Source organism: Toxotes jaculatrix, chromosome 2 (assembly GCF_017976425.1).
Source record: "Toxotes jaculatrix isolate fToxJac2 chromosome 2, fToxJac2.pri, whole genome shotgun sequence".
Lineage (NCBI taxonomy): Eukaryota > Metazoa > Chordata > Actinopteri > Toxotidae > Toxotes > Toxotes jaculatrix.
Window position 1 is genome coordinate 25,569,995 of NC_054395.1, and position 14,920 is coordinate 25,584,914.

At 43.7% G+C, this 14,920-nt stretch overlaps 1 protein-coding gene across 1 annotated transcript; it reads right to left on the bottom strand.

Moving 5' to 3' along the window:
- Positions 1-3,519: 3,519 nt before the first annotated feature.
- Positions 3,520-14,166, bottom strand: si:ch211-197l9.2. Its single transcript, XM_041052550.1, has 9 exons — positions 13,528-14,166; positions 11,972-12,196; positions 10,623-10,781; positions 8,430-8,501; positions 7,109-8,314; positions 6,788-6,907; positions 5,592-5,638; positions 4,315-5,509; positions 3,520-4,095 (listed from the first exon to the last, which is right to left on the bottom strand). The coding sequence occupies exons 1-9, from the start codon at positions 14,164-14,166 to the stop codon at positions 3,940-3,942; spliced, it is 3,819 nt and encodes a 1,272-aa protein (XP_040908484.1). The 3' UTR covers positions 3,520-3,939.
- Positions 14,167-14,920: the final 754 nt, after the last annotated feature.

Genomic DNA, 14,920 nt, shown 5'->3' on the forward strand with positions numbered 1-14,920 from the left:
GTGTTGGTTGTTTAATTGTGTTTCTTTTTATGAAATGAGAAAATGACGTAGGGAAATATTAGTGTGATATATAGTCAATTTCTTTGGGGAAAGTGGCAAGTGAGGACAGTGAATCGATATTTGTGGGGGGTTTTTTTTTATTCAGGCATAATTGAAGAAATGTTCACTTGTGGCTGTTTTTTTTATGTTCTGTTTACTTTAATTTCTATTTGGTTCTGACTAATTTTGTCAAAAAAATTAATCTAATTTTGATTTGTTTTATTACTCAACTGTGACTAATTAAGCATGCTTGGGTTCCCCTTTTCTAAAATCATCATGTACGTGTAGTTGACTCCAACCTCCAGCCTAATTTTGGAAATAACAGCTGGAGCTCAGTGGTGCTGCAGCATCAGCTGACAGAATAAAATCTACGCTGCTCATTTGTCAACTCGTTCATTCCTAATCCTTCCACCACCAGAGGTCAACATTGTTCACAGCTCTGCAGCAGTAAATCACTCAGGAGATGCAGAGAGAGGATCAGCAGTTTTATGTTGAGCTCATCAGCCTGCGTTCGGTCACAACTACAACTCTTTTAGTATGAATGTGTTAATATGGAGGCAACAGTGACTGTATTATCTCATCAGGATAATCCACCCAATGTTAGGTGATATTTCCAGGGAGTTCTCGGTACATAAAAACAAGAATAAAAAAAACAAAAACATCAAACAGCTGGTAGAGTCTGTTGATCAAGTATATTCACTTAATGTTGCTGTATACGGCCACATTCAATATTCACGACCAAACAACATGTCAACCCGTCACCTAGTTTGAATTCTTCTTTTATTAAAAATGACTTGTTTTTATGTGCACATTTAAAAAGGGAAAGGTCACTCAGAGGATGATGCCATTTCCCAGGGTTTCCGTATCCTCTCCATCTGAGAAGGAGTGGGACTCTGGTTGCTCGGTTTTATGTCCAGTTTTATTACTCCTGGCACTTCCTTCCCCTCCTGAACCAGTCGCATCACCTCTGCTAAGGAAAGCTGCGTTACCTCTGTGTCTGCAGATGTTCCAGCGGCCTGGTTTTTACTGACATCAGAGTCCGAATGTGAAGGTGTCCCCTGGTCCAGCTGGTCTGCACCACAGTCTGCCGGTGTCACCCGAGAGGAAGCAGAGCTCCACTGTTTGTAGCTTGTTCGGTCTATAGGCTCAACAAACCTGGTGATGGCAGAGAGGAATAATTATTTCATTTTCTGTGATAGCACACGATTCAAATCATAAATAATAAATAATCATACAAACCCACTGCTTATTTATTCACGTATTAGTCATGCCCCTGAAATTAGTTTTTATAATAATTACTCAGATCCTTTACTTAAAGTAATACTAAAATACACTTTTTTTTAAAAAGTACTACATTACAAATAAAAGTCCTGCATTAATATGTCTGTAAAAGTATTAACAGCAAAATATCCTTCAAGTATCAAAAGTAAAAGTACTTATGCAGCTTTTAATGTTGTAGCAGGTCAAGGTGGAGTCCGTTTTAACTACTTTATGTACTGTTGGGTGATAGATATATGATATGTTTTGTATGTAAAATCTCAAAGTAAATAGTAATGAAATAAATATAGAGAAGTCCAAATTAAAAAACGGGAAAAAGTAAGAAGACATCTGGTTAATTTGCACGAAGCTGGAAACAGACATGTCAAAGTTCAGATATTCATCAGTCCACAGTCAGAAAGACAAATAAATACTTATTAATTTTAAGGAGTCATAAGACAAAAAACCTACAGTAGTTCACATTATACTCAATTGTTATGAATGTTTCCTTATTTTATTTCTTTAATTTTAAACAGTTCAGTTTCCTGTCTTCTGTGCTGCTGTGGATTTTGCTCCTGAGGATCACGTTTTATGTTTTACTGTTTTAAAGTACTGGCTCATGAAATGTAACAGCGCAGAGAAATTACACAATACATGCACCAAAATAACTAAACAAGAAATAAATAATTTAAAACACAACAAACCTGTGAGATGTGCGGGATATTTCAAACACTTGAAGGTAAAAAGTTATTTTGCAGCCACGTACAGGTCATAAAGGATGTTTCTCACATCACATAGGTGAATAATTAAAATAATATAAGCAAATGAAGCTGCACAGGTGTCACATACCTGTTATAGAAGAAGAGTTTCATGTCCTGCAGCGTGGTTTCGTCGCTGTTGTTGCTGGACTTGTGTAAAACCTTCAGTCCGTCCTGAAACCTCTGATCAGCCTCGAAGTCATAGGAGTCAAACCTCGAGAAAACTGACTCCATCTCGGCCCTGACTTCCCTTTAACTTCACGGATTCTCATGCGGCCGGACAGATTTTAGTCAAACAGCAATAAACAGAGCAGCGCTTCCGGCGCGCATTTTATTTGGCATCAACAAAACGCGGTTAAAGAGGGCGCACAGCGGAGTGAGAGGGCGCAGCTGCGGCGGCAGCGCCCCCTCAGGTGACAGTCAGTCCTGCAACTCAACACTCAGCTCACGGTGGAAGTGGAAGTTTTCTGTTACAAGTCAAAGTCCTGCGTTCAGGGAAAATACAAAAGTATTATTAGATAAATGTACTTAAAGCATCAGTCGTCGAGCGGAATTACCTGTTTGAGAGTTTTAAATTATTTCTGGATTGTTGTTACAGAGGCATTAACATGTTAAAGGAGCCGGTCATGGAGAAGCTAATATTTAGTATTTTATTTAAGTACATCATATTTTTTTGTATTTAGCATCTTAACCTGCACAGTAAACAGTGAGTACAGCTGTTAAATGAACATTTTGGAGTAAAAAGCATTTTTTTGCAATTATGATTGTGACTGTTTTTCGTATTTGTTAACAACTGTAAACACTTTGTGAATTATGAGAACTATTATTGATTATTCATGAATATTACCTTCTTGTTTACTGCACTGGTCTGTTTTGTCTGTGATTTGCTGCCTTTTCAGTGATTGTGTGAAACCAGGTTACGGTGAATTGGAGACGCTCCGTTGGGCCATAACCCACATTGTTGTGTGTGTGTGTGTTATGTGTAACAGTAGAGGATGAACACATGTTGTGAGCAGAAACGTGATGCCGTGTGATTGTGTGGCTCCTCCACTCTCTCTGTCCTTGACCACAGCCACGGGACGCCTGCTTGTCGCAACTGATTCTGCTGATCTGTTTCAAGAAAATCTGAGCTTCCATCGCCCACAGTGAATTTACATCTAATATCCAGGTGTGTAACACGGACACAAAACGAAGCGGCACACTTCAGTGGCAATGAAAGTCAGGAGTCACACAATAGGAGAGGGAGGGGAGGACGGAGAGGGATCAGGCTCCTGACAGGAAATCTTATCTTATTAACTACTTAGCAGTTACTTTTTCTTTTTTTGGGTGCGTGACGTGATTCCCCCTCCTGCAGCAGCTGATTACTGCAGAGTAAACAAGTTTCCACAGCTTAAATAAAAATCTACAGATTTCAGAGTGAGGTATGAATGTAAAGACACAACAGAGTTAAAGCCTCTTGGTCAGAACTTAGATGTTTATTCAGTAAAACGAGGTTATTCTCTACAAAATACGACAAAGATAATAGAAAATCAATCCACAATGTAAGTGCAAAAGTCAGTTTTAGTTTGAAGGTTTAAATAACTGTCAGTATAAATGAATATTCAACATTTCAACATTTTATTTGAGTAAGCGAAATAAAAATTAATCTGTCAAAGGAGATGAGTGATTTTAATTGCACCAGAAGAAATGAACCTATCAGTTTACTCACAGCTCTGCTACACATCCCATATACAGTCTACCAGTTCTCCCAGTTCAACCATCCTGCAGAATTGCAAGGTTTACAGTACATGTACAGAATACGTGTTAAATTCCAGCCCTGTGGCTCTGACTGCTCTCAGCTGTCCAGAAGCATCAGTGGAGCTGCTGTTGTTATTCCCCCGGCCGTTCACTCACAGTTGGAGTCCACAGCCGCGCTCGCTGGAGGCGAGTATCTGTGCCGGTGGAGTTTGCTCTGGTTTGACGTTTGTCTCTGGGCGGAGCGAGACGAGCGGGCGAAGCAGAAGGTCAAGGTGCTGCTGGAGCTGCAGTCGTAGTTTCCATCCTAATCAGAGAGAAGAGGTGGATGAAATAATAGAAATTAATTAGGTCTATAACTAGGCTGGCAATGAACTGATGATTGTTTAATTGACAGAAAATTAACTGGCAACTAGTTTGATAATCAATTTATAAGCAAAAATACCAAATATTTCTTGCTCCAGCTTCACAAATGTGAGGATTTATTGTGTTTACACCCTAAACATAGCTGCATAGCTGCTCTCACCTCTGCTGAAACGTTAACGTTGTGTCTGACACTGTGGTTCAGGCTGCCGCCCCTCTCCTCTCTCTGGGCTCGGCTGGCTTCCTCTCTCTGCTTCATGAACCTCTGGTTGACGATCCTCGTCACGCTGTCGGTCCTGTGCAGCGGGGCGGCAGGAGGCCTCGTCGGAACACGTTCCAGGTTCTTCGGACCGCTCTTCGTCTTCTGTCCTGACCCCGGCACTGGTTTCTCGGCCCGGCCGCTCACCCTGCGCAGAAACTCTGTGACCAAACCGTAACGGTTGGCGCCTGCAGATTTGGAGGGAGGCTTGGGGCTGCTCAGAGACCTGTTGTTCTGTCCTGCACCTGCTTTGTGACTGGTTTGTCGGGTCCACGTGAGCCCAGAGGGGCTTTGGTGATTCAGGTTCCACAGTGCTCGGTCTCTAGAGGTGGATCCAGAGGACGAGGAACTCAAACTGGCAGTTGAGGAGGGGAGACAGGTTGCACTGGATGCAGAGTGTCTCCGGTACAGTTTAGGTGAGGAGGTTGAGGGTCTGGGCCTCTCGAGTCGACCTGCTACTCCGTCCAGTGAGGTGGAGATGTGGTGAGAGCGGGCAGAGACCAAGGATGAGCTCAGGACGCGAGAAGGGCTGCCTCTCACGGCGACTGGCCCCTGAGTCCCATCTGTCTGCAGACCAACACTCACCATCTGTGGCTTCATGTGGGTCTGAGTACCTGAGCAGGCCACGTCCACCCACCGCTCTGCTAATCTCCCGCTCTTCTCCTGTGAACTCTCGTGGACTCTCTGCCTCCAGCTGGCCGTCATTTCCTTCACATCGTCGCTCAGGTTGGCAGATGAGCTCAGACAGAGCGGAGAGAAGGAGGTCGGCGGCGTGCACCACGGAGAGGGAGTGTCGACAGACTCTCTGTCTGCGACAGGGCTTTGCTTCAACTGAGCCAACTGGACTCTGCGGGCTGACGGGGGGCTGTAGTAGACGCGGAAGCCCGACTTCTCCGGGGCAGTGTGGCTTCTCTCCATGAACATCTGCTCAAAATCGAGATCAGGGAAGCTAAGCGGCATGATTAGATGGTCCCACGTCTTAACGGGGTCCTCTCGGTCCAGCTGGGCGGCCTCCTGGCTCAGATAGCACCAGTTCTTCCTCTTGGAGTCGTGTGGAGAAAACTGCCGCTTCGGTTTTTTCCCTTTTGAGCTGCAGATTCTGTGAAAACAGCAGGAGACACATGAGTTTACGACGTCGGTGACTCAATGAACAAGATGGACTATGTGGAGAAGTCACTGACCTGTCTTCACAGGGTCGTTCATCATGAAAGATACCACTGCGGGCACGCTGAGCAGAAAGAGGAAAGACACAGCAAGCAGATAATGGTCATTCAACACAATAGCAGCGTGGCTCTGTTGATGGGTTCACCACTTTGGTCCACACTGAAATAGCTCAATAACCATTGGATGGATCGCCATGAAATTTGGTCCAGACATTCACGTCCCCCCTCACAATGAACCTCTCAGAGGAACTAAATGTTCTTCTGAGAATTGCAATAACTTTCATGATCTTCAGATTTTTCATCTACAGACATCATCAGGTTAAATTTCAATTTGTCCAGTGTTTTGGTTTATGACCAAATACTCGCAAAAAAAGCCCCACCAGCCTCAGCTGTACTTTGTGCAGCCAAAACCTGTTGTTAAAGGGAATTAAACACTGAAATTTCATAGATTTGTGGCTAAATTGAACAAACGTTTAACCCTCACACATCCAACTCTGCAGTAAAACATCCATCACTCAGCATCATTACACTCTATAGTATAGGAACCCTTAACTGTTTTTTAGCAAACAACTTGCTAGAGAATACAATGATCTTTGAAGAAGAAGCTGATGTTTGTGTGCTTTTGTGTAGCATTTAGCTCAAAGCATGGCTGTGTGTTACTGCAGCCTCACAGAGCAGACTTTTTTTAAAGGCAAACTAAATGTTCCTCTGAGGAAAAGAGGGATTACAGCCTCCTCAGTGGAGTCAGAAGGAAAAACAACCATTAAAGAAACAAATCCAGCCTTGGCAAATCAGTTCGTGAGTCACGCTGTGCAAAGGACACAAGCAGCAATAACTCAGATGTTAGATTACATTTCTTGTCTAATGCACATTAAAACAATCTTTTTATTTGCATTTGACCAAACAGGTTGAGAGAGGAAGATAATTTAGTTTGAAGAATACACGCACTGCTCTATGTTTGGACACTGCAGAGAGTCAGTTGAGGGTTTTCATGCAGCAGATTTGAACACGCCTGCCCTGTTTGGCTGTAGCCCCTACAAGAGATTAGCCTAAATACTCTGGCATGAGTCTTTTCATGATGCCTGTTGAACCGAGTGTCAGGAGGACGTGTGGCCAGGGAGACAGATCATCAGCATGTCTTCCCACTGTATCACACAGCCTCACAGACGCGGGGGTGGGGGGACGTATGCCTGAAGGGTAAACACCATCCTTACCTCAGTTGCCTTGCCCTGCGTGGCCTTGGCTTCACTGTCGAATTCAATCCGATCATTCCGAAGCTCCGCACCGAGGTCCTGCAACAACCCTCGCAGCACAGACATGGTTCTGTCTTTACCCTGAACCAAAAAAAAAAAACAGAAACAACATCCAGATATATTTAGATATTCCAAAGATGAACTTTAGCTTTAAAAAAAACAAACTCAGTCGGCTGATTCAATGATCAGCGAGTACATCATCTATTATAAGGAGCTCTGTATTTTTCCTCCTCAAACACGTGTTTATTTGAAACAGTAAATGATCGCCATCTTTAATCTTACCTCTTTTCCCTCCAGGTCGGGTCCTTTAACTTGGCACCACTGATGGAGGATCCACAGAATCTGCAAGGATAGTTGCATTTTTGGGTCCCTGCAGCTGTGGAGGACGTCCCACCGGAATGAAGACGCTTGTCTTGTTGCCCTTTCCTTGACCTCTGTGGTGCGGAGGTCTTCAACACACTCCTGCTTACATGGTGACTCTTTGATATTATGGCTATCCATGTCATGATACGTAGAGTTTCCCGAGAGAAAGGAGAAAGTGTAGGAATCCCAAGCGTGTCCGTCCTTTTTGCCTAAATCTTCTCCTGTTAAAAGCGTCTCCACTCTCCCAATAAAAGCCAACAGCATGGCCTGCAGAAGCTCCAAAGCCTCATTTAAAGATCCTGGCTGGAATACCTTCTGTGTATTACCATTAGAGTCCACGTCTGTCGGAGAGGTGAAAGCACATGAGGGAGATGAACAGTGCCCGTTTTTCGGTGGTGTCGTCAGGAGCTGAATGGCTGCATTCAAAATGCAGGAATGATCTCTGAGAGCTACAATGGTTTCATAGTCTTTCACAGTCATTCCTTTGAGACCTCTGTCAGGTTTTTTGTCGTTGTCAGCCTCCTGACTGTCTGAGGGGTCCCACTCACCACCTACAGGACCTTCTCGCGTGATATGACAAGCAGTAATCATCCCTTCAGTCTGCGATTGGCTGCAAAGCAGAGATGTCTCTGCATCACTTTTATCTCTTTCGGCTCCCTCGTCCTGTCCCTGCTCGTAAACAGCACATCCCATTTTCAAACTTTGCTCCCTTCCCTCTCTGTCACCCGCCGGCGTAGAAGCTGCCCCATGTTCCTCCAAAACATCCTGGTTCTCTTCTTCTTCCTCCACTTCCCCTCCTCCTCCTATTTTTTCTCTCAGGTCGCTCATTTCTGCTCTGAGTCCACGGTTCTCCACCTCCAGTTCGACGATGCGCCGGCTCAGGAGTGTGGCCTCCTCTTCCACCAGTTTCAAATGAACTTTGACCTCCGCCTCCCGGGCGTGGGCGGAGTTGTGTTTGCCTTCAGGTGATTGGGTGGCGTCTATGTCGCCGTAGGCTGAGTGGTATTTGGCCAGCTCCTCGCGCATGCCCTCACTCTCTGATACCAATTTGGTGAGCTTCTTGCACATGAGAGCTAATTCCTCTTTGGCAAAGTGGAGTTGGCACTTGAGATCGGCACTGTCATCCTTTTGGCAAACAAACAACAGTGACGACAATCATAATCAAGGACTAAGGCGACATGCAATTTCTCATGGGTGCAGCCACCATTTAAATCAAACATGAATTATGAATATATCAAACCTCAGTCTGCTGACAGAGCCTCTTCTCAGCCTTACTGGCTGTTGATCTGATGCTTTTCTTCTTCAGAGAGTTCTGAGGGATAAAAACATGGCAGAGAGTTTTATCAGGGGTTCAGTACACGCATTACTTTGGCCAAAAACACATCAAAGTGAACAACTTAAAAAGCCACGAAAATGGTTTTAGATGTTTCAGTTTGTTAAATTTGCATCTTTCAGGACATTTGTTCAACGGTCATTAAAACTGTGATGTACATGATGACATAAAACAAAAAAAAAATTTGGGTGCCTAGAGACTTCACTGAAATCTCATACAAAGCTCAGCGGGATACCTTTCACATAAAGACACAGTTAAAGGAATAGTTTGACATTTACAGCTGAGTGTGAAATGAGAAGATCGATAACACTCTCATCCACTTACCAGTTTCTAAAGCTCACTAATAAGGTGTTATATCTTGTTTGTTCAAACTGTTCAAAAAACAAAAACTATAATTTGTGGTCAAAAAGGCTCCATGCAGTCACTGCGCACAGCCAGGAAATACTCTGGCATGTAACCTTGTAAAACCACAAACTGGAGTATTAAACAAATGAGATACAACATCTGAAGCAGTGAGCTTTGGTGGTGCTGGCAGGTGGATTTTTGTTATCTTTGGACAGAGCCAGGCCAGCTGTTTCCAGTCTTTATGCTAAGCTAAGCTAAGATAGGCTAACAACTGCTGTGTGAAGCATCATATATGATGGACAAACATGAGAGTAGTCTCAGTATTTTCATCTAGCTCTTTTGTCTGAAATGCAGTAAGTGTCCATGGTGTGTTTGGATCCAAACTGTTTCTCACCTCTGAGTCCTTCCCTTCTCCACATGACTGATTTTATTTGTAAGTCTAAGCATGAGAGGAATGTAAGCTTCTGTCTGGCGGCATTGTCTCACTCTTAAACACTAGACAGGATGTCAGTGTGTTAATAATAGTCATCTTGTAGTCAGCCTAGAAGTGGCAAACATGAGGTTGGCAGTATTTTCAGTTCAAGGTCAGTGGGCCTGGAGGCTGTGTAGGTCTACTGTGACCCGAAATGTGATATTACAGGAGAGGAGATAAATTTTGTGTTGCAGCTTTTGTCTTTTTTTGTACAGCTTCATTATGACCTGACAGTATTGCGTTACCATTCCAGTCCCACACACAGGGTCACGGACAGACCAGCAGAGCGGTGTGAATCTCTGAAACACTCATCCTCCTTCACATCTATCTCCACTGTGTTTTGTGCTCCTAGATTAGGTAATCTAAGTGGATTTCCCTGCTGGGATTCAAAGGGACTAGCAGCTGTCTCAGATGAGTGGACCAGACTGAGCTCACGCCAAAGCACCGAATCCTGGATTAAACCAATCACGTGTCACCAGAGTGCACGATCGTTATCACAGGAGGCACCGAGGTGGGAGAGCGCAGCAGAAGAATAAAAAGTGGACTGGAAATTCAATCTCTGACAGGGTGTGGCGGCTACAGTGTGATGAAAGTATATGCGGTGATGGTTGTAGGTCAGTATGTCGGCGCACCAACACCCGCCTTTATGAATGCCATAATACACACTGATCCAGATTTAGCTGAGCTTAATAGAAGCAGAAAGAGAGAGAAAGCGAGAGAGAGTCTATTTCTGTAAACTCTCGCACCCTCTCTCCCTTTTCTCTGTCCTCTCAGCTGAGGACATCAGCTGTGCCTGGAGTTCAGGCTTCAGCATACCAGGCTGCATCTCCCCGCCCAGGCGCAGGGGCAGCTGCAGGCCGAGCCCTCCACTCATATCATTGATCTGCGTCAGGGTCATGTGTCACCTGACATCAGGGGGACAGCTGCCCGGGATGGGTGCAGCTGCGTGGGGTAATGGAGAGGAGGATTCCTGACCAGAGGGATGGAGATTCATGAGGGGTGTCAGTGGTGGAAGCTAATGTTTCTGTCAAGGTTTAGGCTGCATATCGACACCCAATACGCTGATTTATTGACTATCCCTTCAAGAAATGTTTTAAACTGCTTCCTATGTGGTTTTAAAAAGGTCTCTTTAGAAGACGTCTCACTGGTCTATGCTGCATGCTGGCCTCCAAGCTGCTCATGTCTTAAACTCAGGTTAAAGTTGAGCACAGAGAAACTTTCCCAATAAGCCAAACACATTTTTGACTTGTTTCACCGTAAAATATCCTGCTTTAATGTCACACCTCTCTGGTTTTCTCCACCTCAGCCGTTAAGACCTGCTTGGCCACTTCCAGCTCCTGTGTCTTCTCACGAAGCGCCTCATTTTCCCACTCCAACTGGGAATTCTTCTTCTGCACCGCCTCCAGCTCATTGTACAACCGGAGGGACACGCTCTTTGCAACCTGTAGACAAAACAAAGAGCAGGTTATTGTTACCTCCAATCATGGACTGATTTTGAGCGAATGGTTCCCAGGGCACAAACACGTAAAAGGGCCCCCACCCCCTCTACAAAGACCCAAAGATTGAAAGAGACACAAAACAACAAAAAATTACACACTGGTCACATCTCTTAGCGACTGTTTTGTCATAATTTGGTTGTTTTTTGTCTCTTCGTTGCCATTTTGCTTCTCCTTATGGTCTCACTGCATCTGTTTATGGTAGTTTTGCTTCTCTCTGTGTTCATTTTGTCTCTCATTTCAGTTATTTTACCTCTTTTTTGGATATTTTTCATCTCTTTGTTGCTATTTTGCTTCTGTTTGTGGTCATTTTGCATCTCTGATCATTTTGTGTCTCATTGTAGTTGCTTTTTATATGTTCACAGTAATTTTGCATTTTGTTTTGCATCCCATTTTTCCTCTCTTTCTGGTCATTTGATTGACTTTCCAGCAAAGCGCTGTCAGAAAAGTCTTTTTGTCCTGGTTGTCCTCATGAGCATTATTTTGTGACTGCAATCTACAGTCTCTGCAGCAGTTGGTTTGGCTAAAGCTGAGAAACTTTACAAGGAAATGCTTGTGACAGGAATTCACCATATGAGTGGATGAGAGGGTGAAGCTGAGGCTGTTGGGAATCCTACACCACCACACATACACTGGTTCAGGGAAATAGAGACCTCAGAGTCTCATATTAACAGCAGAGTAGCCGACCTGCCACAATTCTGATAAAGATTACTGTGCTTTTACGTTTCCTACTCATGGAGAACAACTCACCACATAATTGCACCATGGTACGTTCAAAATATCAACAGGATGCATGAGGAAGACATTTCAACCTAATGAAATTCCTGTGGTGTGGGCAAACAGCAGGGAGCACTTTACAGCACAGCAAACAGTGGTGACTCAGGGTGCTGTCAACTGATTACAGTCCTTCAGTGTGTATGAACAAGCCGATCACTGTTTAATGTGCTGAAAAGAGAAAAAGCTTTGCGGGACTAACAGAAAACATTCACTTTGATGCCGGCAACTGGAACGGCAGTGATTCAGTCAAAAGATGTGTTTTCGGAGAAAGAGCTTTTACTGTTTGTTGGCGGTGAGTGAGTTTTAAGGGGGAAAAAACCACACAGTCACATGCAGAGAGACGGGAGGAGTTAGCTGACCTTGATATCGTGCTCCAGGCTCCTGACCAGCTCCCCGTCCACCTGTCCAGTCTGAGCCACTCGGATGCTGCGGCGCTCGGCCTTGCGGAGGCGGTACTGCAGGATGCGACACGTCTTGTTGGCCTGCTCCAGCTGCAGCCGCAGCTCCTGCAGCTGGTACACCTCCTCCTCCTGGAACATGTCACGCATTTCCAGCATCTCACAGCGAAGCTCCTCCACCTCATCCTGGGACGGACAACACAGAAATACAACAGCTTTAGCAAAAAGGCTGAGTTACAAACTGAAGGTGTGGAGCGTGAATGAAATGGATATTTAGGAGACAAGAGGAGACTAGTGCTGAGTTCATATCATATCAGGAGTGACTCTAATAACAAATCTAAATTGTAAGTTTCCAGAAATACAAGTTGTAGTTATGAAATTTAGATTTTATGAAAGTGCAACACATCTTCACTGGATAACTTCTCCTTTAAATGCCAAAAATAAAAAAGAAACTGCACTTGAATCTAATTCACTCTCTGTACTGGAAAAAAAAAACAAGAGTAATATATTACCATAATTGATAATTAACATTAACAAGTAACTAAGTACATCTATATAAGTACAAATTTAATGTAATTGTACTTAAGTATTTACTCTTCGGGAGACTTTATATTCATACATGACATTTCAGAGGGAAATATTGTTCCTTTTTTCTCCACTACATTTACTTGACAGTTGCTTTAATCAGCAGATTGTTGATCTATTTCTGAAAATAATCATTAGTTGCAGCCTCATATAAAACTGTTCAAAAATATCTCCATTGCCTAAATATTGATGCTTGCAAATTTTTACTTAAGTAAAGTTACTTGTTACTTGTAAGTGAGTATTTTTACAGTGTGATATTGGTATTTCTACTTGAGTAAAGGACCTGAATACTTGATCCACTACTCCCTATTTATAAAGCATGTCATACATTAAATGAAAGGCACAGCAGTCTCCATTACTCACAGCACATGAACTAAATTACAAATTACATGAACTAAATAAATGGCAAAGAGATGAATGTCACTGTTGAAAGTCACTGCTTTTTGGTAATTTCTACTTTTGAATTGTACCTATTAAAAGTCAATAATGACTCCTCTGAAAATATTTAAAACTCAGTCAAAAGCTTCTCGTTTAGAACAAAAACTTAATAAGTTTCCACTTTCTGTATCTTGTGATTTCTCGTCCAATAAGCTGTTGTGTGGTGGAAAATGCTACTGATGATGCCACAGATTATTTAAGTCAGCAGAGACTCTTGACTTTTGATTCTTGCACGAGAGCTTCCCCTTACTTGTCCTGCAGTCACTAATGAAGACTGACATGAGCATTTACAGAAAATCGGCTCTGCTGTTCAGAGTCTGGAGGGCCTCCCACTGGGACTCACAGGCTCTTACAGAGCTCATAAAGAGGCAAAAAAAACAACATAGATATATGTGTAAATTTGGATGAAAAAATAACTTGATATCATGCAAACAGAATTAAAATTGCAAACCAAATTAGACAAATTCAATCAAGTATAACCAAATTAAACTTACTTTCAGATACTCGTTCTCTGATCTCAGGTCTTCCACCTCCCTGACAAGATCCTCGTTTGTCTCCCCCATCATAAGCTCCAAAAATGTCCCAGAGGAGTGAAACAAACTGAGACCCCCTCCAGCAGCATCGGGCTGGGGAGCGCAGGTATCTCCTGCTGCCTTTGCGCTCGGTTTGCCGTCGCCTGTCTCCGGGTTCACATAAGCTCTCCCGTCTATCCAGCTTAATTCGTTGTCGCTACTTGGAGAGTCGTGCTTGTTGCCCTCCGAGGGGCAGTCGGATATTTCTGAGCTGCTGTCGGAGGAGGAGAGTTTCCCAGAGAGGCAGCCGGAGTCTTTGCTCAGGTCCTCTGAAGCGTTGCTGGCATCGGACAGTTTCCTCTGCGCCCCGGGGCTCCTCTGGCACTCTACGGTGGCACTGTTTGACACTTTCCCCGGACGCTTTCCCTGCAGCCCCGCTGTTTTCACCTCCTTCTCGGTGTCGCACTGACCTGACTGGGTGTCCTTGGAGCAGGAGCCACTTCGAGCATCTTTAGAAGACGGATCCTTCTTCCTCCTCTGCACAGAAACCTGTTGGTGCGTCCTGGGTTGTTTCTGACTCCGGAGCGCAGTCTTTGCGCTCTTGTCTCCGTCTCTGTTCATTCCGACTTTTTCCAGCGACTCTTTCTCTTCTGTTTGGTGGGGGAAAAAAATAGGCGTGCAACTTTTTAATTCAAGATGATCATGGTGTTTTCAGAGATATTTTAAAATTATCCTTTAGTCCTCCACAGCTCGGTGACTTAAGAGATCCGACTGGCTGCTCCCCATCGTGATACTGAAACTTTGCCATAAAGCACGCACAGAGAGAGGCCGAACAGTGACCAGCGTATGACTAACGCAGTTTAACAATGACTTCCGGTCATCGTTTCCAAAATAAAAGCCTACCATACACCCTTGATGAAAATGCTGAAAATGCTCTGCCGTTTCTTGTTTCTTTAGACCAAAGTAAAATGTTAATTTTTTACGTTTTTCACCCCCCCCCCCCCCCCCCCCCACAAAAAAAAAACACACACACAAACACAATTTATATTAACGATGACACATTTTATGAGTTTGTATCAAATGCTTGTAGCCCCAGAACATGACACTTGATAATAATTTATGATTTAAAAAAAACAGGTCATTAAAAAAGAAAGGCGAATTATCTCAAACTGAGATTTACCACCGACATTTCTAGCACTGTCTTCTTTTTCTCAGATTAGTTGTTTTCTTCTATCTGCCCATGGAGGAAAAAGATGGCACAGACAGTTGGGAAGCTTTTATTTTAACACTCACATTTTTTGTGGTCTTACTGTGAGCCTTTTGTTGACTTGACGCATCTGAGTCAATGCTGTTGCCTCCCACAACTTCCACTCAC